Source organism: Electrona antarctica (assembly GCF_951216825.1).
Source record: "Electrona antarctica genome assembly, chromosome: 21".
Taxonomy (NCBI): Eukaryota; Metazoa; Chordata; class Actinopteri; order Myctophiformes; family Myctophidae; genus Electrona; species Electrona antarctica.
Window position 1 is genome coordinate 7,899,325 of NC_136802.1, and position 25,439 is coordinate 7,924,763.

At 43.6% G+C, this 25,439-nt stretch overlaps 1 protein-coding gene across 1 annotated transcript in view; it reads right to left on the minus strand.

Annotated features, from left to right (window-relative positions):
* LOC306913734 (guanine nucleotide-binding protein G(olf) subunit alpha-like) overlaps nucleotides 1–8,616 on the minus strand; it is a gene marked incomplete at both ends in the record, with an annotated part of 12,221 nt that extends 3,605 nt beyond the window's left edge. Inside the window, 4 exons of the mRNA XM_079490546.1 lie at nucleotides 845–918; nucleotides 1,205–1,259; nucleotides 5,490–5,587; nucleotides 8,599–8,616. Coding sequence (XP_079346672.1) covers nucleotides 845–918; nucleotides 1,205–1,259; nucleotides 5,490–5,587; nucleotides 8,599–8,616 — 245 coding nt within the window. The remainder of the gene's footprint in view (nucleotides 1–844; nucleotides 919–1,204; nucleotides 1,260–5,489; nucleotides 5,588–8,598) is intronic.
* Between the last annotated feature and the right edge of the window lie 16,823 nt (nucleotides 8,617–25,439).

A 25,439-nucleotide genomic window follows, 5' to 3' on the forward strand; every position in this document is an offset into this window, starting at 1 on the left:
ATAGGTACCTGTTCTCTCCTTATGGTACGGTACCATAGGTACCTCCTTATGGTACGGTACCATAGGTACCTGTTCTCTCCTTATGGTACGGTACCATAGGTACCTCCTTATGGTACGGTACCATAGGTACCCAGCAAAGGAATTGTGGACAAAACAATACGACAACAAAATGTTCTTTAGTTTTGAGGCAAAGAATGTCATCAAATGGTGGACCGTGGCTCAAATGAAATAAATGCTTAAACATGTACATGTAGGCCTGGGCCATGGCTCAATGGTCCAGGCACCTTGGCTGGTAATCCAGTCTGGCAGTGTGCCGCGGGTTCGACTCCCGATCTCGACAGCCTTTATTGCATGTCTTCCCCCCATTTCCTGTCAGCCAACTGTCTGTCCCTCCATTAAAATAAAACAAAGGCGAAAGCCACAAAAAAAACATTTAAAACATGTACATGTAGCTATAGGTGTAATGTTAGATACCACATAAGTGAACCTTTTCAAGCCTGTTTTCTCAACTCGACATTAGGCAACTCTATAACAGGTGGGTCAAACTGAACAACCAAATCTCAATTTGAAGCTATGATTTCCTGCTTTCATATGACATTAAAAAAACGAAAATTAAAAAAGTCCCTTGGTCAAATGTGGTCACAAATGATCAAGTATAGCAACGATATACACAAGTCTAGCAAGCTAGGGAGCGGCTGTCCCAGCCAACACACACACAGGAGGACATAGAATGAACCAAAAAAAGGGGATCTGTACGTAAATCTGTGAATTATGATTATTGTTTGTCTCAATGTTTGGAAAACAAATCATTGGTCTATTTTCGGTCCAGGAGGTTGAAACTTACTGGAAGTTGACTTTATCGACCTGAAAACGAGTCTCAAAAATCCCCGAAGTCAAAACTCTGCAACGCAGCAAGTCCTGCAGAGAGAATTATTATTATTATTATGGTGGCATCGGGGCAGATATTCATAATATGAACTATTGAACTATAGCTAGTATAACTATTCATGTGTTATGAATAATAGTTACATATCAGTTGATTAGTCCCATCATTGATTATTAGGCCTAAACAGAACACACACACACACACACACACACACACACACACCCCTCCCTCAAGGGTCTACTATAGGACTAAATGATGACATTGTAGACGTATTTTAATTACTCTGTTAGTGGTTAATATTATACTGTAGTTCATCACCTGGTCAGTGGGGGAGTAGTCACTCCTCCGTACGGGATCCAACCTGTTCAGGAAACTGACGTGCGTGCGTGCCCCACACACACACACACACACACACACACACACACACACACACACAAACACACACACACACACACACACACACACACACACACACACACACACACACACACATTGAATAGACTATGCACACAAAGGCTCTGTTCCATTCTGGTCAAACAGAGTCAGTGTTAATGATGCTAATGAAGGCTCTATTCCATTCTGGTCAAACAGAGTCAGTGTTAATGATGCTAATGAAGGCTCTGTTCCATTCTGGTCAAACAGAGTCAGTGTTAATGATGCTAATGAAGGCTCTGTTCCATTCTGGTCAAACAGAGTCGGTGTTAATGATGCTAATGAAGGCTCTGTTCCATTCTGGTCAAACAGAGTCGGTGTTAATGATGCTAATGAAGGCTCTGTTCCATTCTGGTCAAACAGAGTCAGTGTTAATGATGCTAATGAAGGCTCTGTTCCATTCTGGTCAAACAGAGTCAGTGTTAATGATGCTAATGAAGGCTCTGTTCCATTCTGGTCAAACGGAGTCAGTGTTAATGATGCTAATGAAGGCTCTGTTCCATTCTGGTTAAACAGAGTTAGTGTTTGTAACGCCCAAGTCCCTATACTTGGGTGATACTGGCTGCCGAGGAAGTTCAGACGTGTGATCAAAATAACTGATGTCCAAAAGTGTCCGTTGAGTAGAAGTTAAATTATATTTATTATAGTGCTCAAAGTCCTCTACTTTGTCATATAAAACAAACATAACATAAATCATCAAACGCACAGGATACAGATCACCAGCCCTCATGAACACAGTCAAAAACTGGTTTACCTCTGCCACTGGCAACACCTGATACTAATTAGGGCCAGGGTTAAATACCCTCCCTCCCTGTAACCATGGCAACCTAGATTGGCAACTTGAATGAACCATGGAAAACAATATGGTGGCTCAAATGGCTCTTACACACCCACCCCTAATTGCTACTGGCATACAAGAAAGAGCAATTTAAAAAAAACAAAAAATACAAAATACAAATCATTTAAGGCAACTCATATTCATTTCAGTTTTACAGTTTTACAAACAAGCAGATTTCAGAGAGGGGATGAATGACTGAGTCAGACCTGTCACCTGCTTAAACTCAAGTCTTTTATACGTTTCTTTCTTGAGCTCTCCCATCTTCTTTTCCTCCCGTTTGAGCTTTGCCATCTTTTCTTTCCCTTTCTTTGGCTCTGCCATTTTTCTCTCTTTCTCCCTTTCGAGCTTTTAGCTGCCACCTTCTTGACGGCAGCCAGGGACATGTTGCTCCATTCCTTGGAGCCTGAGGCGGACACGGCCTCGACGACCAGCTCAGTGATGCTGGGGCCGGTCTTCTTGGGTCGTGGAGCTGCTGCCTCTCCCTTGGCAGCCTTCATGGCCGGAGCTGTAGAGAACGAGAAGGATGGACTCCTTTCTGCACCAAGTGGCTCGGTCACCACTCTACTCAGTCTCTTTGTGACAGCTGATTCTTCAGTCAAGCTGTTAGTCATGGTGGCATCTTGCTCTGCCTGCATCTCCTGTGGCCTTGGAGCCTCGCACTCACACCCATAGTCTTTGTCACAGAATTGGGCAACACAAGCTTCAACATCAAATATGACATCGTCATCTTTGTCACAGTGATTTGTGGCAACAGAAACCTCAATGTCGATCACATCATCATCATCATCATCATCATGGCAATAATTTGGACCATACAACCACTTGTCCATTTCATCACTAAAATGATCATAACTTAGATCTTTAGCTTTGTTCCATATTGTATCATTGTTGGCATCAATCACACTCATGAATTCACAAAATGCATCTTTTGCCTCTTTTATATATTGTTCATCATTGAATGACTGCAAACTTTCCAACTTGTCAGACAACGCTTCTTCTGGCGTCCTTGTGACCATGAGTTTTCTGGTGACAGCCCCACTGACACCAGACTCAAGTTGAAGCACATTGTCATTCTTTGGCTGTTTACCAGCGCAAGATAGCGCCTCCCCGTCGCCCATGAATGAAATAAACATCAATGTTCAGTGTTCAGATGGTCACACAGTTAAGAGTTAATAGTGCGTGCACATGCTCCATTGTTGTTACTGTTGAGCGCTGCCTGCGCCCAGTGCGCCGCTGGATAAACACTAACCACGGCGCTGACGGTGGTCAGCGCAAAATATGTTCTGTGTCTTTGCGGCTCGGTCCAGTACCGACCCGATCTCGGCTGGCCTGCTGAAGTGATGACGTCCCCGGTGGCACCCCTGTAGCTCCGGGTGGCAATCAATCGCTTGCTTCAGGTAACAGCAGCAGTCAGCAGAACTTGTTTGTAGAGCAGTGGACGATCAGTCCGCTCCACGCCAACACACAGTGTCACACACGCCTTGTCCGTGCGTGTCCAAAACGAACCTCGCTTGTAGTCCGACTTGTTCCCTATAAACAAATCTTCTTGAACTGAGGCAGTTTTTGACCTACTGTAACGCCCAAGTCCCTATACTTGGGTGATACTGGCTGCCGAGGAAGTTCAGACGTGTGATCAAAATAACTGATGTCCAAAAGTGTCCGTTGAGTAGAAGTTAAATTATATTTATTATAGTGCTCAAAGTCCTCTACTTTGTCATATAAAACAAACATAACATAAATCATCAAACGCACAGGATACAGATCACCAGCCCTCATGAACACAGTCAAAAACTGGTTTACCTCTGCCACTGGCAACACCTGATACTAATTAGGGCCAGGGTTAAATACCCTCCCTCCCTGTAACCATGGCAACCTAGATTGGCAACTTGAATGAACCATGGAAAACAATATGGTGGCTCAAATGGCTCTTACAGTGTTAATGATGCTAATGAAGGCTCTGTTCCTATTCTGGTCAAACAGAGTCAGTGTTAATGATGCTAATGAAGGCTCTGTTCCATTCTGGTCAAACAGAGTCAGTGTTAATGACGCTAATGAAGGCTCTGTTCCTATTCTGGTCAAACAGAGTCAGTGTTAATGATGCTAATGAAGGCTCTGTTCCATTCTGGTCAAACAGAGTCAGTGTTAATGATGCTAATGAAGGCTCTGTTCCATTCTGGTCAAACAGAGTCAGTGTTAATGATGCTAATGAAGGCTCTGTTCCATTCTGGTCAAACAGAGTCAGTGTTAATGATGCTAATGAAGGCTCTGTTCCATTCTGGTCAAACAGAGTCAGTGTTAATGATGCTAATGAAGGCTCTGTTCCATTCTGGTCAAACAGAGTCAGTGTTAATGATGCTAATGAAGGCTCTATTCCATTCTGGTCAAACAGAGTCAGTGTTAATGATGCTAATGAAGGCTCTGTTCCATTCTGGTCAAACAGAGTCGGTGTTAATGATGCTAATGAAGGCTCTGTTCCATTCTGGTCAAACAGAGTCGGTGTTAATGATGCTAATGAAGGCTCTGTTCCATTCTGGTCAAACAGAGTCGGTGTTAATGATGCTAATGAAGGCTCTGTTCCATTCTGGTCAAACAGAGTCAGTGTTAATGATGCTAATGAAGGCTCTGTTCCATTCTGGTCAAACAGAGTCAGTGTTAATGATGCTAATGAAGGCTCTGTTCCATTCTGGTCAAACGGAGTCAGTGTTAATGATGCTAATGAAGGCTCTGTTCCATTCTGGTTAAACAGAGTCAGTGTTAATGATGCTAATGAAGGCTCTGTTCCTATTCTGGTCAAACAGAGTCAGTGTTAATGATGCTAATGAAGGCTCTGTTCCATTCTGGTCAAACAGAGTCAGTGTTAATGACGCTAATGAAGGCTCTGTTCCTATTCTGGTCAAACAGAGTCAGTGTTAATGATGCTAATGAAGGCTCTGTTCCATTCTGGTCAAACAGAGTCAGTGTTAATGATGCTAATGAAGGCTCTGTTCCATTCTGGTCAAACAGAGTCAGTGTTAATGATGCTAATGAAGGCTCTGTTCCATTCTGGTCAAACAGAGTCAGTGTTAATGATGCTAATGAAGGCTCTGTTCCATTCTGGTCAAACAGAGTCAGTGTTAATGATACTAATGAAGGCTCTGTTCCATTCTGGTCAAACAGAGTCCTGGTGCTGCTGTTGTGCATGTTGGCTCACTGGAAACCCTCTGCTACACCAGTGGGTCTTAAATAGTCCTTGAGGGCATGGGTTCCAAATTACCCTGTGTGTAACTAACTCAGAGTGTACAAGTGGAACCAAAAAGGTCCATTTGGTGCGTGCGTGCGTGCGTGCATTCTTACTATTGAGCACAGTCTATCAGTTGGTACTCGTTGTTGCGTTCATAACAAGACTTCACTCCTTCATCCTCCCACAGACACTGAGCATGCTCAAAGAACTCCTGAGAAACATACAGATAGATAGATGGTGCATTTATATAGCGTTTCTATCCAAAGCGTTACATAATGAATTGCATTTTTATAGCGCTTTTCCAAGTGCTCAAAGCGCTTTACAATGGTTCATTCATTCATACATTGGGAGGTGAAGCGGCGAACAGTCGACGCCAGCGTCCTCACTTCCCACATTCACACACCAATGGTGGCAAGCTTACACCGACCAACTCATTGGAGGCAATTTAGGGTTCAGTGTCTTGCCCAAGGACACTTCGACATGTGGACAGGAGGAGCCGGGATTCGAACCGCCGACCCAGGGATCATTGGACGACCTGCTCTACCTCCTGAGCCACAGCCGCCCATACATAGATTGATTCTGGACATATTCACAGTTCACACACCGATGGTGGAGGTGGAAACCATGCAAGGCACCAACCTGCACATCAGGAGCAATTAGGAGTCTTGCTCAAGGACACTTCCACACTAACTCTGGGGGAGCCCACAGGGATCGAACTGGGAACATTGCGGTTCCCAACCGGCCACTCTACCCCTGATCCACTGCCTGCCTGCCTGCCTGTCTGTCTGTCTGTCTGCCTGCCTGTCTGTCTGCCTGCCTGCCTGCTGTGTGTGAGACAGCAGCAGTGTCAGGGTTGAGGGTTGAATTCCCTGTGGGAGGATGTTGTTGTTTCATCTCTCTGTGTCCTCAGAGACACACACTGTATATAATGACACCTCAGAGGACGCACGCGCACGCACGCACGCACCCAAGATGCACACACACACGCACGCACGGACGCACATGTGCACTGTCACACGTGTATTCAGGTTGAAATAGTCCCAGGTGAGGTCGTTACATCATGTCATTACTGTCATTAGAACACACACACACACACACACACACACACACACACACACACACACACACACACACACACACACACACACACACACACACACACACACACACACACGCGCGCACAAGCCGTATCTATATGCATTATGGCTCATAAAAAATGCGATATTCGGCGCTTGATTACACCTTAGATTGACTTAATTATGATAATAAAATGGATCGCTAGTATAGAAAGGCCCAGATAAGACATGTGACCTGGCCGACTTTCACTTCCGGTTCAATCCGATGTCAACATCCGCTAGCTATTTGGCCATCTATTCCAAATACGGCTGGCACTGGGCAACGGCCCCATCTCCTGGCCAAATAGTAGTATGGCAGCTAACTTCAACAGGTTTCTTGGCTTATATTCCTTTGCAGGGTTCAGTCTGAGGAAGACGCCTAAGGGGTAAGATCGCTAAGTGTGACATGCAGTATGTTTAGTTAACCAAACTGAATCGGTATCCCGTAGGAACGACAGTCCGTTCCGACGAGGAAAGGAGAGGAGGCAGGGAGTTAGCAACTCACACTGAAAAGGTATTGCTTTGGTTCCGGTTATTTGTACTGGGGTAATTTGTATCATAATTTGTTAGTAGGCAACGTGTCATGGTTTCCACAGGGATGCAATGAGAACGGAGTGCTGGCCATTGTCATACGTTTGGGGCCTCGTCCACGCTTTTATTAAAGTGTAAGTTCTCTCTCTCTCTCTCTCTTTAGCGTTGATGTGGTTATTTGTGTTTTCGAGAGGCTGGTTGAGAACTAGCCCTGGTCTAGCCGCAATTTGCAACTCTAGATTTTTTTATAATGGGATGAATCTAGAGTTGCAATACCCTCCATTGACTCCCCACTCATCATTTTGCGTTTGCGATCTGCTTGTCTTAAACGACGTTAAACTCACCAACATTGCAGCTATGTAGTCCAAGCTTGAATTATTCTCTTTCAATCTGCCGAGCTTGTTTTTCATAAAAATCCCCCGTAGACATGTTATGAGCTACTTTCTGTCAAGAAGAACAAATGTTGGAGTTTGGAAGCGCTCGTTTGTATTAAGGGGTCGCGCTGCTGCCTCCTGCATTATGTGCAAATGCGAAACAGATGCATGCAGGGACGTTCAGTGACTTACGACGAGCGCTTCAAAACTCCAGCACTTAGAAAAAGAATCACTTGCACAGAATTTCTTGACAGAAAGTAGCTCATAACATGTCTACGGGGGATTTTTATGAAAAACAAGCTCGGCAGATTGAAAGAGAATAATTCAAGCTTGGACTACAGCTGCAATGTTGGTGAGTTTAACGTCGTTTAAGACAAGCAGATCGCAAACGCAAAATGATGAGTGGGGAGTCAATGGAGGGTATTGCAACTCTAGATTCATCCCATTATAAAAATGGCGGCTAGCCCTGGTCCAGTGCTTACAGAGAGCTCACAACACAGCGTGAAGTGATTTCTCTAGTTTGGGTCTCGGAGAGAAAACAATCTCTCTTTTGTGCGTGCGTGCGTGCGTGAACACGGTCTATACCTACAGTCTTACTAAGCTGCATATTTAGTTAAATAATTACACTGCTGTGATTATTATTATTTAGTTCAATAATTACACTGCTGTGCTCTATTAAAATGCTCTATAGTGAAAGCCAATCAGAATGTTTCCTTCACAGGAAAATCCGGTGGAGGAGGAGTGACACATGGCATGCAGCTCATGTGTCACTCTATACGTTTTATACCAAATGGGACTAATTCAATATCTATACTATATATGAAGTATGCAGAACACATGAAATAGTTCAAACTGTATTGTTAACCAGTCTAAATGATTAGAGCACAAATACATTGTAGACTCATGTCTTTTCTGAAGGAGAGCAGAGAGCTCTCTGTACACACACAGCTGTTAGTTTGCAGCTTGAGATAGGAGCTAGCTGTCCCTACGTTTAGGAACTGACCCCCGTCACCCCCCTGGGGTGTTTAACAGCATTCTAACAAAGGCTTCGTCTTTACAGCCTAATTGTAAATACCTCTAAGCAGTTTACTCTATGTTACCACAGTATTGCATGTCTCAACTTACAGTTTGTCCTGTGCACAGTCAGTGTGTCAACTGTCTATAAAGTAACAACTGACGTATATACGTGTCCATGTTCATACCAGATCCATCAGTTCCATATGTACTCTCAGAGTTACAGACCTGTGAGGGTCCATTTGGTTCCATATGTACTCTCAGAGTTACAGACCTGTGAGGGTCCATTTGGTTCCATATGTACTCTCAGAGTTACAGACCTGTGAGGGTCCATTTGGTTCCATATGTACTCTCAGAGTTACAGACCTGTGAGGGTCCATTTGGTTCCATATGTACTCTCAGAGTTACAGACCTGTGAGGGTCCATTTGGTTCCATATGTACTCTCAGAGTTACAGACCTGTGAGGGTCCATTTGGTTCCATATGTACTCTCAGAGTTACAGACCTGTGAGGGTCCATTTGGTTCCATATGTACTCTCAGAGTTACAGACCTGTGAGGGTCCATTTGGTTCCATATGTACTCTCAGAGTTACAGACCTGTGAGGGTCCATTTGGTTCCATATGTACTCTCAGAGTTACAGACCTGTGAGGGTCCATTTGGTTCCATATGTACTCTCAGAGTTACAGACCTGTGAGGGTCCATTTGGTTCCATATGTACTCTCAGAGTTACAGACCCATAAGGGTCCATTTGGTTCCATATGTACTCTCAGAGTTACAGACCTGTTAGGGTCCATTTGGTTCCATATGTACTCTCAGAGTTACAGACCTGTGAGGGTCCATTTGGTTCCATATGTACTCTCAGAGTTACAGACCTGTGAGGGTCCATTTGGTTCCATATGTACTCTCAGAGTTACAGACCTGTGAGGGTCCATTTGGTTCCATATGTACTCTCAGAGTTACAGACCTGTGAGGGTCCATTTGGTTCCATATGTACTCTCACAGTTACAGACCTGTGAGGGTCCATTTGGTTCCATATGTACTCTCAGAGTTACAGACCCATAAGGGTCCATTTGGTTCCATATGTACTCTCAGAGTTACAGACCTGTGAGGGTCCATTTGGTTCCATATGTACTCTCACAGTTACAGACCTGTGAGGGTCCATTTGGTTCCATATGTACTCTCAGAGTTACAGACCTGTGAGGGTCCATTTGGTTCCATATGTACTCTCAGAGTTACAGACCTGTGAGGGTCCATTTGGTTCCATATGTACTCTCAGAGTTACAGACCTGTGAGGGTCCATTTGGTTCCATATGTACTCTCAGAGTTACAGACCTGTTAGGGTCCATTTGGTTCCATATGTACTCTCAGAGTTACAGACCTGTGAGGGTCCATTTGGTTCCATATGTACTCTCAGAGTTACAGACCTGTGAGGGTCCATTTGGTTCCATATGTACTCTCAGAGTTACAGACCTGTGAGGGTCCATTTGGTTCCATATGTACTCTCAGAGTTACAGACCTGTTAGGGTCCATTTGGTTCCATATGTACTCTCTCAGAGTTACAGACCTGTGAGGGTCCATTTGGTTCCATATGTACTCTCAGAGTTACAGACCCATAAGGGTCCATTTGGTTCCATATGTACTCAGAGTTACAGACCCATAAGGGTCCATTTGGTTCCATATGTACTCTATCAGAGTTACAGACCCATAAGGGTCCATTTGGTTCCATATGTACTCTCAGAGTTACAGACCTGTGAGGGTCCATTTGGTTCCATATGTACTCTCAGAGTTACAGACCTGTGAGGGTCCATTTGGTTCCATATGTACTCTCAGAGTTACAGACCTGTGAGGGTCCATTTGGTTCCATATGTACTCTCAGAGTTACAGACCCATAAGGGTCCATTTGGTTCCATATGTACTCTCAGAGTTACAGACCCATAAGGGTCCATTTGGTTCCATATGTACTCTCAGAGTTACAGACCCATGAGGGTCCATTTGGTTCCATATGTACTCTCAGAGTTACAGACCCATAAGGGTCCATTTGGTTCCATATGTACTCTCAGAGTTACAGACCCATAAGGGTCCATTTGGTTCCATATGTACTCTCAGAGGCCTCTTTTCCACTATGGGGTGGAACAAGAACCAGAACCAGAACTTTCCAGGACCCAGAACTTCCAAGAACCCTGTGTAGTTGCAGAACCAAGTTCTGCTTCCGTTTCCATATAACCAGAAACCGGTTAAGTTCCTGAACCAAGTTCTGCTTCCGTTTCCATATAACCAGAACCCAGAACTTTCAAGAACCGGTTAAGTTCCTGAACCAAGTTCTGCTTCCGTTTCCATATAACCAGAACCCAGAACTTTCAAGAACCTGTTAAGTTCCTGAACCAAGTTCTGCTTCCGTTTCCATATAACCAGAACCCAGAACTTTCAAGAACCTGTTAAGTTCCTGAACCAAGTTCTGCTTCCGTTTCCATATACCGGTAACCAGAACCCAGAACTTTCAAGAACCTGTTAAGTTCCTGAACCAAGTTCTGCTTCCATTTCCATATAACCAGAACCCAGAACTTTCAAGAACCTGTTAAGTTCCTGAACCAAGTTCTGCTTCCGTTTCCATATACCGGTAACCAGAACCCAGAACTTTCAAGAACCTGTTAAGTTCCTGAACCAAGTTCTGCTTCCGTTTCCATATACCGGTAACCAGAACCCAGAACTTTCAAGAACCCGTTAAGTTCCTGAACCAAGTTCTGCTTCCGTTTCCATATAACCAGAACCCAGAACTATCTATAGGCCCCCCTCTGCTGAGTAGGGTCAGTGCATGCAATGCAGAGATATTCATGTTTAAGTGGTTATTATTAAATTATGGGTCTTTAATTTCTGGTCAGCAGTAGTGGAAAGTAACTACATTTACTTATTACTTGCGCAAGCAGAGCGCGCAAGTAATAGTTTTCGTCCAGTGCTTCGATGCGTATGTCGCTGTTTGATGTGTATGCGCCGTGCCAGCGTATGACTACTTGTGCTTGATATGGCAGTGGTGTCAGATTACATACATGTATACATAGGGGTATTACCTTTAATCCTCCCGACACTAAAACATATCGTCATTACGTCACCATCGAAAACCAATTACACCCTAGAGCTAGTTATACCAGTTATACCCTGACGTCATATGCTGCTACGATACATACGCATCAAACAGGGCATACGCAAAGTAACCACATTATACCGCTAATCAACTTACAAATTACATATACACATAGAGGCAATATTTCAAACGTTCTTTCACAGAGAAGCTGAGATTTGACAGTTTGTAGCGGTCGACAGTACTTGCACGCTCTGCTTGCGCACTTTATGGCCTACTTGTGTGCAACAAGCAAGTAGGCACTCGACAGAGTGCAGTTCTAGTTAAAGTACTGTAACCAGTAAGACGCCCTAAGGGCGAGAAGCGTGTGCACGCATCCGCCTTGGTGACAGCAGACTGCTGTGCGAGCGCTGGTGCTTTGGCATGGGGTCAGATAAACATATGGAATGAATTCTGTACTGGCCATATATGGAGCATGTCTTGAGTGTACACTGTTTGATGAGGTCAGATCAACATATGGAATGTCAGAACAGGTCAGCTCCATATATGGAGATCTAAGGGTGGCAGCGGGGGCAGTGTCTTGAGTGTACAGGGCTTGATGAGGGCCCAGGTAGGGTCGGGCCTTAATTTTCTGGCCTGTTGAGAACTCTAGTTTTCGCCGGCTGCCAGGCACGGCTGCACTAATACGCACGCATGGGTCTGACCGACTCGATACCTGGCACTGCACTCCCTGTGGGGGTGTGGAACGCGTGTGTTGAATGTTAAGTCGGTGGGTCAAACGGTTCTCGGGTTACGTGCATTACAACCGTACACACACACAGAGACGTGGCGCATTTATAGTAGGATGGCGTTTAATATTTGTGTTGGCACCGTTTGTTTTATATCACCATTACATCACCTATTCAACATGAGTTAGACTTTAATATATTAGCGCCCCTCACTTCACACAGGTGTGATTTTTTTGTTTTTAACCCCTTAATGTCCAAAACACAAAAATTCCACCCAAAATAGAGTTTTATGGTATTTCATGCAAGATATACCTACTTGGTCTGAATACATCAAATTAGCTTTCTACAGTGGATATGCACAGTGTATTTCATTTATTATGATTAATGCATTATTAATGAATGCATATTAACCCCTTCATGCCCGAAAACCCTCACATCCCATAAAATATATATATTTTGAGAACTAAATGCATCAAATTTACTTTCTATAGTGTTTATCCATGAATGTGGATATGTACAATAGGCTATTTGATTTCAAAATAGGGCTTTTTTTTTAGATTAGCCCCTTCATGCTTAAAACGGAAAATTCCCATAAAATACAAGTTTATAATCTTCAGGTATATTGGTAGGGCTCAGTGACCTGATAGATCTGTGTATTTCCATTCAAACTACTCTGGGTCCATGCTGGTGGAAGATGCCCATCAACATGTTGCCACAAAGCTGCTTAAAAGTGGGCCCTCTTAACATTCCCAATGAATGATTGATGTGTTAGGTGGTAGTAGGCCTAGTGCAGCTATATGTTTGAAGTCGATGCATGACTTTCCCATTCTTTTCTCCCAGGCTAGTAGTCTAGTTTCCTCCATAGTTTATTGTACTTTTACTCCACTACAATAATTTTAAACCTTTAGTTACTATTGACTACTTCAGCCCTATATACATTTTGGCCATTTGAAAATAGCCGATCTACGCTCAGTCACAATACTTCGCGCATTGTGAGCTTGTCATAGGGGAGCTTGTAGATCAGCTATTTTCATTGTTGATTTGTTCAATGAATTTACCCCATCTCACACACGCACGCACGCACGCAGACCTCGCAAACAAAAACAAACGAACAAAGGCAACAGCACTAATTTGTTAACTTGCATCATAGACACAATACATTTAATACATCTTCCTGGATAAATGTGTTTTATATCTAAAACATATAAATACACATAGACAGCGACAGAGAGATTGAGTTCATGTTGATGGACCGGGGATAACTGTGGGTTTTATTATTATTATAGTTTTTGTTCGTTTAGAAAAATATCCATTTTAAAACTAGTCGCAACAACATCACCCTGTTTTTCTTCATTGACCAAAATATTCCATTTAGATCTGAAAACATTCATACTTTACAATCATGGTCCATACACTTAAATATACATGTTTCCTGTATATATGTAACTGCATATAGGCTTACAATTAGAACTTTTGACACAGAAAATACTTTCATAGTGCACAACATGCCTCTGAAGTTGCCAAATGAAAATATAATAAAAATAATGATATAATACATGGTAATAATAATAGTAACAATAATGAGGGAATGTCAAAACACACACACACACACACACACACACACACACACACACACACACACACACACACACACACACACACACACACACACACACACACACACACACACACACACACACACACACACACACACTTTGGCAGCAACAGTACAATTAAGAGCAGAGGACAAAGCAAACAAAAATAAAACAAATGTATAACAATTCTCACTCAAACATAGGAAAATAAATTGTGCAAATAAAGAACGCTTACTCTGAAACGTCACCTCGCATTTTCTCCCCTCCATTTCCGGGTTTTGTTTTTGGCACAACATTAACCTCAATAAAGAAATAAATAAATGGGCTAAGTGGCTCTGAGTGGACACACTCACAATGAATGTACCCCAAAGTACAGAGAACACTGAACCCAATGCTTAGAGGTTGTCCAAAATCACTCAAAACAGAAGTCTCCTCAGAATAAAGGCATCGGTTATCATCTGGACAAAAACATAGAGCTCTCTAGCCTCCTGCTGTCGTATTGCTATTTCCTGCTCTCTCAGAGCAGCCTCTTCCATCCTGGCCTTTTCCATCACCGCCACACGTGCAGCAGCATCTTTTTCCATCGCCTCCATTGTCATCGAAAACTGACGTTCCTTCAGCGCCAGCTCCTCTCTCTGAAACTCTCTCTCGTGTTCCTGCTTCTCTTGCTCCATCAATTTCATAGCCTCAATGAATTCGACATCTCGAGGTCTTTTCCCTAGATAAATAAAGACAAGTGTGATTGATTTCATTTCATGCAATTCAATGTTTGATGGTCATTGTACCACTATTATTAGCCCTTATTTGATATTTCAAGGGACAAAAATACATGAATTAACCAGTTGGGGCACAGTCACACCGCACTTGTATTCTACATTCAATGCATTTCAATGGGAATGGAGCGTGTGTTTTTTTTGTTTATCCGCAAAAACACACACGCTCCATTCTCGTTGAAATGCATTGGCAGAATCTGCCCTCATAGGCAGAATAAAAGTGCACTGTCCCTTAAGCCCTATTTAATATTTGTCCTATATACAGGTTTAATGTTTGTCTTTAGTTCAATGTTTGTTTTAAAAACGCCATTGACAATGAAGGGACAATTGACATCATCTTGTCCCTAACACAAACATTAAATTCCATTAACAATAAAGAGAATTGAATGTTTGTTTTACGCCACCATTACATCACCTAATCAACATGAGAGACTTTAACCCATTTTGGGCGGGAACCCCTTTTAGTGTTTTAAGCATTATGTTATGCTTTAGCTATTGAAAATATAGCAGATGTACAAGCTCATACGAGCTTGTATGTCTGCTATTTTTGAAAAATCGTGAAAATGTGGCCCAAAACTTTGAATATATATTCTTTCAGAGCGAATGTTTTTAACTCAAATCTTTGCTTCTTGGGGGGGTCCCTGGAACTACATATTTTCAGATGGGGGTCAGTGGCCAATTACACATATTTTCGGGGGTCCTTGACATGAAATATTGAGAACCACTGATATAGAAACATGAGGTTTCTATATAAAACATTTTAAGACATTTTTAAAATTTCGCCGTCAGGCCTAAATGGGTTAATATATTAGCGCCCCTCACTTCACATGGGTGTGATTTTTAAATAATCAGTGAAGCGTGCATTTTAAGATTCTGCCAGGTAACCGGCTGAAACAATATCCCATGGGGTTCAGTTGAACCCTGTCTGACACATATCCTGCAAACAAAACAAGCAAAACAAAACATTTTTAGATCTACATTTCTGTCAGAAGGGGTTTAAATGAACCCCATGGGACATTATTTTAGCTTGTTGTGTTACCTAGTGGCAGAATCTTCAAAATACACTTCAAATTGACATGGGGGTTGGCACCTGGTGGCCAAAATACATATCACCTTGATTTAAGAAAATGCATGTTTAAATCTTACCACGCCGTGTTGCAGCTGATCCTGGTGTTGTGCTTCCACCACTGCTGGTGCCCGTTTCTCCATCAGTAGGAGAAGAGGGGTTAGCAGAACTCGCAGCAGTCGCAGGCAATGGACTTGCAGGTGAAGATGTGCTTGTGTCGGTTGCGTAAGTGTCTGACAAATGAAAACAGTGTAAAATTAAACCAGCAGGGGAAATGTGGCCCAGGCCAGTACAGATATAACTATAACTGCAAGAGTGCCTACTCGATCGCTACGAACTGTCAAATCTCAGCCTCTCTGTAAAACATTGAAATTAAATACAAAAGTCGGGTTATAACTCAATGGTGACGTAATTAATTACGATAGGTTTCAATATTGGTTGGGTAACAGGTAACGTATGTATACATGTATGTAAGTTGAAAGTACACAGGGACACATGTACACAGCCAGGGAGGCAGGGACACAGCCAGGTACACAGGTACATAGCTCCTTTCGGAACCCTACGTTAAAGTTTCTGACATTTTGATGACTTTATGTAGGGTTCCTTCTCACCGGATTCAAGCGACATGGGATGCAATCTGATTTCCCCTGACTTACCCCAGTGCTGCGGTGTGGGTGTCACGCTGACATATTCCAAAAGAAGCATATGGACGCTATAGGATACAACGAACCCTCTCACCCCCCCCCCGAACGGCACAGAAGCCGTTAAGTATTTTTAATGTTTGTACGACCGTTTTGGCAGCTCTGAAATTCTCTCTTGTTGACATCCCATTGTACCGCCTCCAGCATCTCGGTTGGCTAGCAGCGCCTCCCTACGCGCCTCGTAGGCGCAGCTAGCCAACCGTAGGCGCAGCTAGCCAACCGAGATGTCAACAAGGAGGGACCGAAGAGAGAATTTCAGAGCTGCCAAAGCGGTCGTACAAACATTAAAAATACTTAACGGCTTCTGAGCCGTTCGCGGGGGGGGTCAGATGGTTCGTTGTCTCCTATAGCGTTCATATGCTTCGTTTAGAATATGTCAGCGTGACACCCACACCGCAGCACAGGGCTAAGTCAGGGGAAATCAGATTGCATCCCATGTCGCTTGAATCCGGTGAGACCGGACCCTACGTGGTAGGTCCAAAGGAGCTCAACCCGGGGGGTCCGGAGACGGGCTAACAGGTACATAGAGGCACAGGGACACAGGTAGGGACACAGCCAGGTACACAGTGACACAGGTACACAGCCAGGGACACAGTCAGAGACACAGGTACACAGTCAGAGACACAGGTACACAGTCAGAGACACAGGTACACAGCCAGGGACACAGTCAGAGACACAGGGACACAGAGACACAGGTACACAGCCAGAGACACAGAGACACAGGTACACAGCCAGAGACACAGGTACACAGCCAGAGACACAGGTACACAGCCAGAGACACAGGGACACAGAGACACAGCCAGAGACACAGAGACACAGCCAGAGACACAGCCAGAGACACAGGTACACAGCCAGACACACACACACACACACACACACACACACACACAGCTGAGCGGAGCACCACTCAAAAATGACAGCAAAAGTGGACGTAGGCTATAGTACAAACAGATGAAGTCCATTCACAGCTGCACTCCAAAATGAACCCCCCCGTCCCACATAATCACAATGACAATTCACGTTAACGTTCGACATGATATGCTAGTAGTTTGTACATACCTGGTTCAGGTTGGTCGATGGCGGTGTCGTTCGCTATTGCTTGCAACAGCATTGTTGCAGATTCCATCACGTTGCTGGAACCCGCAAACACCGGCCGAGGTCCTAAAATGGCATCCAACGAATCGTACCATTTTGAGGTTTTGCGTTTGGCACCACTTTTATTATTGTTGTCTCTTATCTTCTTGTAGTCTTGTTTCAGTTTTTTTATTTTTTCACGGCACTGCTTACTTGTGAATGTGCGCACGCCGACCAACTCACGCAGACGAAGGGAAATTTTCCTATAAACTTGTTCGTTCCGAACAGACCCTTCCAACTCCTTCTAAATATTTTCTTCGCTCCACACACAAATAAGAGCCTGCACGTCCTCATCTGTCCAATGTGATGTGTCCGACTCCGTTGCATCGTCCGACTCGTTGAATGCCATTTTAGGACGGTTGAGTTGTTATACTATTGTTGTGTTGTTCTTGTCACAGTAGTTTTTTTAAAATGGCGCTGAGCGTTTCTCCTCTGGTCTCCGTGTCCTCCTCGCCTCAGCTGCTCGACCAATCGGGAGCAGCAGCGCTTCTGGCCCCGCCCATTGGTTCCCAGAACTCCGTTTTAGTACTACCTCAAAAGCAGGGCCGACAAAAGGTTCTGAGAACCTCGTCTGAAACCGTTCCGTACCGCGCTGTGCGCTGTGGAAACAAACCCAGAACTAAAAAAAATAGGTTCAGGTTCTGGAAGGTTCTTGTTCCACCCCATAGTGGAAAAGAGGCCAGAGTTACAGACCTGTGAGGGTCCATTTGGTTCCATATGTACTCTCAGAGTTACAGACCTGTGAGGGTCCATTTGGTTCCATATGTACTCTCAGAGTTACAGACCCATAAGGGTCCATTTGGTTCCATATGTACTCTGAGTTACAGACCCATAAGGGCCCATTTGGTTCCATATGTACTCTATCAGAGTTACAGACCCATAAGGGTCCATTTGGTTCCATATGTACTCTGAGTTACAGACCCATAAGGGTCCATTTGGTTCCATATGTACTCTCAGAGTTACAGACCTGTGAGGGTCCATTTGGTTCCATATGTACTCTCAGAGTTACAGACCTGTGAGGGTCCATTTGGTTCCATATGTACTCTCTCAGAGTTACAGACCTGTAAATATATTATATTCATTATATTGTCCAATGTGTGATATAACAATATAACAGTAATGACAACAAACCTATAATAACAGCAGATTATTGTAACTTACTGTATGTTAATGTTTTACAGTTCAACCAACAGCTGTAGACAGGATGGCCAGTGGAACCTCAGCTTCCATCACTGGTGAGTTCTATCAACCCTTTAGAACTGGGAAAGGATCTGTGTGGTTTTACAGTTCAGCTAAACGTATATATAGGCCTATATATACTGGATAGCAATGTAGTTTTATCAGAAAACTCTTAGGATTTAGAACAGAGGTTCTAGTATAGCAGATCTATAGCATAGCAGATCTATAGGATAGCAGATCTATAGGATAGCAGATCTATAGCATAGCAGATCTATAGGATAGCAGATCTACAGCATAGCAGATCTATAGCATAGCAGATCTACAAGCTCACAGCACGTCACTTTGTGCCACGCTGCGAGGTTTATTAGAACAATCCTCAGTGTTGAGTGTTGGAAAAATGCATTCATATTAAAATGTTGTATATTTTAACACAAATCCTCTCTTCTGGGGGTCCCTGGAAACATATTTTCCGATGGAGCAGGGGGGGGGGGGGGGGTCCGCCGCAGCCAAATACACATCATTCTGGGTGTCCTTGACTTGAAAACGTTTGAGATCTACTGATTTAGAACTCATGTGTAGAATCAGCCTCAGGTCTTAATACGTTAGATCAGATGAAATCATTGTGTCAGTCACAATGTGGGACAGGGTCTCAGTTTGAACACTGATGCCTGTCAGTCACAATGTGGGACAGGGTCTCAATTTGAACACTGATGCCTGTCAGTCACAATGTGGGACAGGGTCTCAATTTGAACACTGATGCCTGTCAGTCACAATGTGGGACAGGGTCTCAGTTTGAACACTGATGCCTGCCAGTCACAATGTGGGTCTCAGTTTGAACACTGATGCCTGTCAGTCACCATGTGGGACAGGGTCTCAATTTGAACACTGATGCCTGTCAGTCACAATGTGGGTCTCAGTTTGAACACTGATGCCTGTCAGTCACAATGTGGGACAGGGTCTCAGTTTGTGGGATGCCTGAGGGTGTGTCCCATGCAAAGGGACACGTTTGGTCACTCTGTAACTATAATGGAGAGGACAGGTAACATTGTGTTAGATCCTAGGGAATACCAAGGGTACAGGTAACATTGTGTTAGATCCTAGGGAATACCAAGGGTACAGGTAACATTGTGTTAGATCCTAGGGAATACCAAGGGTACAGGTAACATTGTGTTAGATCCTAGGGAATACCAAGGGTACAGGTAACATTGTGTTAGATCCTAGGGAATACCAAGGGTACAGGTAACATTGTGTTAGATCCTAGGGAATACCAAGGGTACAGGTAACATTGTGTTAGATCCTAGGGAATACCAAGGGTACAGGTAACATTGTGTTAGATCCTAGGGAATACCAAGGGTACAGGTAACATTGTGTTAGATCCTAGGGAATACCAAGGGTACAGGTAACATTGTGTTAGATCCTAGGGAATACCAAGGGTACAGGTAACATTGTGTTAGATCCTAGGGAATACCAAGGGTACAGGTAACATGGTGTTAGATCCTAGGGAATACCAAGGGTACAGGTAACATTGTGTTAGATCCTAGGGAATACCAAGGGTACAGGTAACATTGTGTTAGATCCTAGGGAATACCAAGGGTACAGGTAACATTGTGTTAGATCCTAGGGAATACCAAGGGTACAGGTAACATTGTGTTAGATCCTAGGGAATACCAAGGGTACAGGTAACATTGTGTTAGATCCTAGGGAATACCAAGGGTACAGGTAACATTGTGTTAGATCCTAGGGAATACCAAGGGTACAGGTAACATTGTGTTAGATCCTAGGGAATACCAAGGGTACAGGTAACATTGTGTTAGATCCTAGGGAATACCAAGGGTACAGGTAACATTGTGTTCTGTGTATTTGTTACAATCCTTGTAGGTCTCGGGGGAATAAAGGATTGCGACTGAAAAGTGAACCGTTGTTTATTTTCTGCCCTTTGATAAGGTTATTTTTAAAGAGTTCATGTGCAATTTACATTTAAAAGCCAAAACTCGATTTACTGCAATATATGGTATTTATAAATGTATATATTTCAAGACATGACTTTAAACTTAAACCGACACACAAAATAAGCCCTGCATGGCGTAAATCAATAAACACTCTTAACCTAACTTTAAGTACACCCCACCTTACCTAACATGAAATAAATAATTACAAGTGATCTAACCTATATATATATATATATATATATATATATATATATATATATATATATATATATATCTATCAAAATAAACTGTTACAAAAAGCTGGCGCCAGTAGCTCTACAAACAAATCACATCAAGTCAAAGTGCTTAGCAGTAATCAGACAATCAGTCAACCAACCATAGGCTGCCCTGAAACTTTTAACAGCCTTCTAGAAAGTTCAACATTTACCAAACAAAACCGATCATTAAAGTCCAGAAGGGTGTGTAGGTCAACAACATGGTGATAGCAAACTACCACACACATCCACCATCTCCATGGACATTTTCTAACACACTGCCAACGCACACAGCTGATAGCAGTTCTTAAATAGTGCTCAGGTGGACAGCCTTCTTCCGATGATTGGCTGAGCTTGATGAGAGGCGGAACGAAGCATTTGGGCACATTTGGGCAAGTGGCTATGGTCGAATTTATGCCAAGGAGTGTTTTTTGTGCAAACCGAATGCTTGGAATGGATTCAGAATGATGAAAACCCCCATAGTTTGACATGTCACATGCTACTTAGAGCATAATGAAATGTGGACAATGTTGCCTTATAGCCTATAGGTTGTTAATGGTATAGTCACATATAAGTGGTGATAACTGGCATTAAGCTACTGAATGGAACAGTTACCATACCAAAATAATAAACTAGAGACATGCAGGAATACACAAATGTTACGGTCACCATAGGTGGTACCAGAATGTGACTCAGCCCCTGGACTATCTGTATTGTGTTGTGGCCACTGTGCTGTCTGCTGCTAATGCTATAGTGGTTTTCAACCAGTGGTCCTTGAGGGGGTTCCAGGTGGTCCCCAGCTAAATGATGGAGAGTTGGTAACCAAATGGACCCTTATTAGATATTTAACCCTTATATATTTAACTCTTGAGAGTGTACAATGAAACCAAATGGACCCATTTGGTTTCATTGTACACTCTCAAGAGTTAAATCATTGTTAAACATCTGCATTAGTTAATTTACAAGAAGTCACATTTAGATAATGTAGAAGAATTGTTATTTTGATCAACATTTGCCTGTGCCTAATGGTACCAACATCAATACAGCCTGTTATCTCTCCTAATGGTACCAACATCAATACAGCCTGTTATCTCTCCTAATGGTACCAACATCAATACAGCCTGTTATCTCTCCTAATGGTACCAACATCAATACAGCCTGTTATCTCTCCTAATGGTACCAACATCAATACAGCCTGTTATCTCTCCTAATGGTACCAACATCAATACAGCCTGTTATCTCTCCTAATGGTACCAACATCAATACAGCCTGTTATCTCTCCTAATGGTACCAACATCAATACAGCCTGTTATCTCTCCTAATGGTACCAACATCAATACAGCCTGTTATCTCTCCTAATGGTACCGACATCAATACAGCCTGTTATCTCTCCTAATGGTACCGACATCAATACAGCCTGTTATCTCTCCTAATGGTACCGACATCAATACAGCCTGTTATCTCTCCTAATGGTACCAACATCAATACAGCCTGTTATCTCTCCTAATGGTACCAACATCAATACAGCCTGTTATCTCTCCTAATGGTACCAACATCAATACAGCCTGTTATCTCTCCTAATGGTACCAACATCAATACGGACAAAACAACATTTTCTAAGTTTTGGGTCTGAGAGGCTAAATGTCATCAAATGGTGGTCCGTGGCTCAAATGGGTCTGAGAGGCTAAATGTCATCAAATGGTGGTTCCGTGGCTCAGATGGGTCTGAGAGGCTAAATGTCATCAAATGGTGTTCCGTGGCTCAGATGGGTCTGAGAGGCTAAATGTCATCAAATGGTGGTTCCGTGGCTCAGATGGGTCTGAGAGGCTAAATGTCATCAAATGGTGGTCCGTGGCTCAGATGGGTCTGAGAGGCTAAATGTCATCAAATGGTGGTCCGTGGCTCAGATGGGTCTGAGAGGCTAAATGTCATCAAATGGTGGTCCGTGGCTCAGATGGGTCTGAGAGGCTAAATGTCATCAAATGGTGGTCCGTGGCTCAGATGGGTCTGAGAGGCTAAATGTCATCAAATGGTGGTCCGTGGCTCAAATGGGTCTGAGAGGCTAAATGTCATCAAATGGTGGTCCGTGGCTCAGATGGGTCTGAGAGGCTAAATGTCATCAAATGGTGGTTCCGTGACTCAAATGGGTCTGAGAGGCTAAATGTCATCAAATGGTGGTCCGTGGCTCAGATGGGTCTGAGAGGCTAAATGTCATCAAATGGTGGTCCGTGGCTCAGATGGGTCTGAGAGGCTAAATGTCATCAAATGGTGGTCCGTGGCTCAGATGGGTCTGAGAGGCTAAATGTCATCAAATGGTGGTCCGTGGCTCAGATGGGTCTGAGAGGCTAAATTTCATCAAACGGTGGTTCCGTGGCTCAAATGGGTCTGAGAGGCTAAATGTCATCAAACGGTGGTTCCGTGGCTCAAATGGGTCTGAGAGGCTAAATGTCATCAAACGGTGGTTCCGTGGCTCAAATGGGTCTGAGAGGCTAAATGTCATCAAACGGTGGTTCCGTGGCTCAAATGGGTCTGAGAGGCTAAATGTCATCAAACGGTGGTTCCGTGGCTCAGATGGGTCTGAGAGGCTAAATGTCATCAAATGGTGGTCCGTGGCTCAGATGGGTCTGAGAGGCTAAATGTCATCAAATGGTGGTCCGTGGCTCAGATGGGTCTGAGAGGCTAAATGTCATCAAATGGTGGTCCGTGGCTCAGATGGGTCTGAGAGGCTAAATGTCATCAAATGGTGGTCCGTGGCTCAGATGGGTCTGAGAGGCTAAATGTCATCAAATGGTGGTCCGTGGCTCAAATGGGTCTGAGAGGCTAAATGTCATCAAATGGTGGTCCGTGGCTCAGATGGGTCTGAGAGGCTAAATGTCATCAAATGGTGGTTCCGTGACTCAAATGGGTCTGAGAGGCTAAATGTCATCAAATGGTGGTCCGTGGCTCAGATGGGTCTGAGAGGCTAAATGTCATCAAATGGTGGTCCGTGGCTCAGATGGGTCTGAGAGGCTAAATGTCATCAAATGGTGGTTCCGTGGCTCAAATGGGTCTGAGAGGCTAAATGTCATCAAATGGTGGTCCGTGGCTCAGATGGGTCTGAGAGGCTAAATGTCATCAAACGGTGGTTCCGTGGCTCAAATGGGTCTGAGAGGCTAAATGTCATCAAACGGTGGTTCCGTGGCTCAAATGCCAAATAACTAATGGACCTTGATGTGAAAAGGGTTGAAAACCACTGCTATATTGTGACAGACAGACAGAGTTCTGGACTATATTGTGACAGACAGACAGAGTTCTGGTTCTGGTTCTATATTGTGACAGACAGACAGAGTTCTGGTTCTGGTTCTATATTGTGACAGACAGACAGAGTTCTGGACTATATTGTGACAGACAGACAGAGTTCTGGACAGAAGCTGTAAAAAGAGCGGCTAGCCTACAGCAGCTGTTCCCAAACGGTTTCATATCAAGGACCCCCACATTGACATGTATTACCCCGCGGACCCCCGTTTGAAACCATACAGCAGCTATAGGGACCCCCATGCATACGAGGAACATTTCTACGGCTCAAGCCAGTGATTTTCAACCCGTTTAATTTCTGGAACTCCCTCAAGGACCCCTGGGGGTCCCCGGACCCCCTGGAACTCCCTCAAGGACCCCTGGGGTCCCCGGACCCCACATTGGGAACCACTGGCCTACAGTGAAGTTAATGATTACACAGTTTATGACTTACAGGAATTGTCTGGAGGTCTGAAGTTTAGTCAGGAGTTGTAACTTCAACGACACACCTTGTTGGCAGGTAAGCATTCTGACTATGAGAACATCTTTGAACAACAACAGTAGAAATATGATTATTTATATGGAGTTACATACTGTAAGTGTCTTAAAGGTGGGCCGCGTGATATTAATAGTAGGCATGTAACGATTCCCTCAACTCACCATACGATTCAAATCACGATATTAGGTTGAACGACTTTTCACTAAAATACATTTTCTAGACAAATGACCGAAAAAACGTTTGTATTATTATTTCTCTTACACAAATGCAGTATTGTCTTCTTTTTAATTTACAATACTGTTTGTTTTCAATACTGTAGCAAACGACAGCTAGGATTATTTTATTTTTATTTTATGTTTTTGAGGGAGAGCGAGTGCATTTTCCAGCAGCGGCCACGGCAGCCGTGGGGGGAGGAGGGAAAGTTATGAATATTATTACATTATTAAATTCAATTCTTATTGTCTGAGGTCGATAAGAAAGCATGCATTCATATTCCTGTATTATTTCTGAGGTTGTTTTGTAAGCATTATGAGTGACAGCGGCTGAAGCAGCTCCACTTCGGCACAAACAAGAGAATAATTTAATTTCGCTCCTAAGCCACCAAAATGTGGAACGCCCTACCAACAGTCATTAAGACATGCAAATCCCTTGACTCCTTCAAAACCGCTCTCAAAGGGCACCTACGGACGGCTGCAATTCTAAACTGGTCCCCGTAAATGATGATGAATTCCTGTTCTGTAAACAAGTGTAATGCTTTATTGGGTCGTCCACTCACAGTTAACAGTCTTTGTATTGAGTTGTG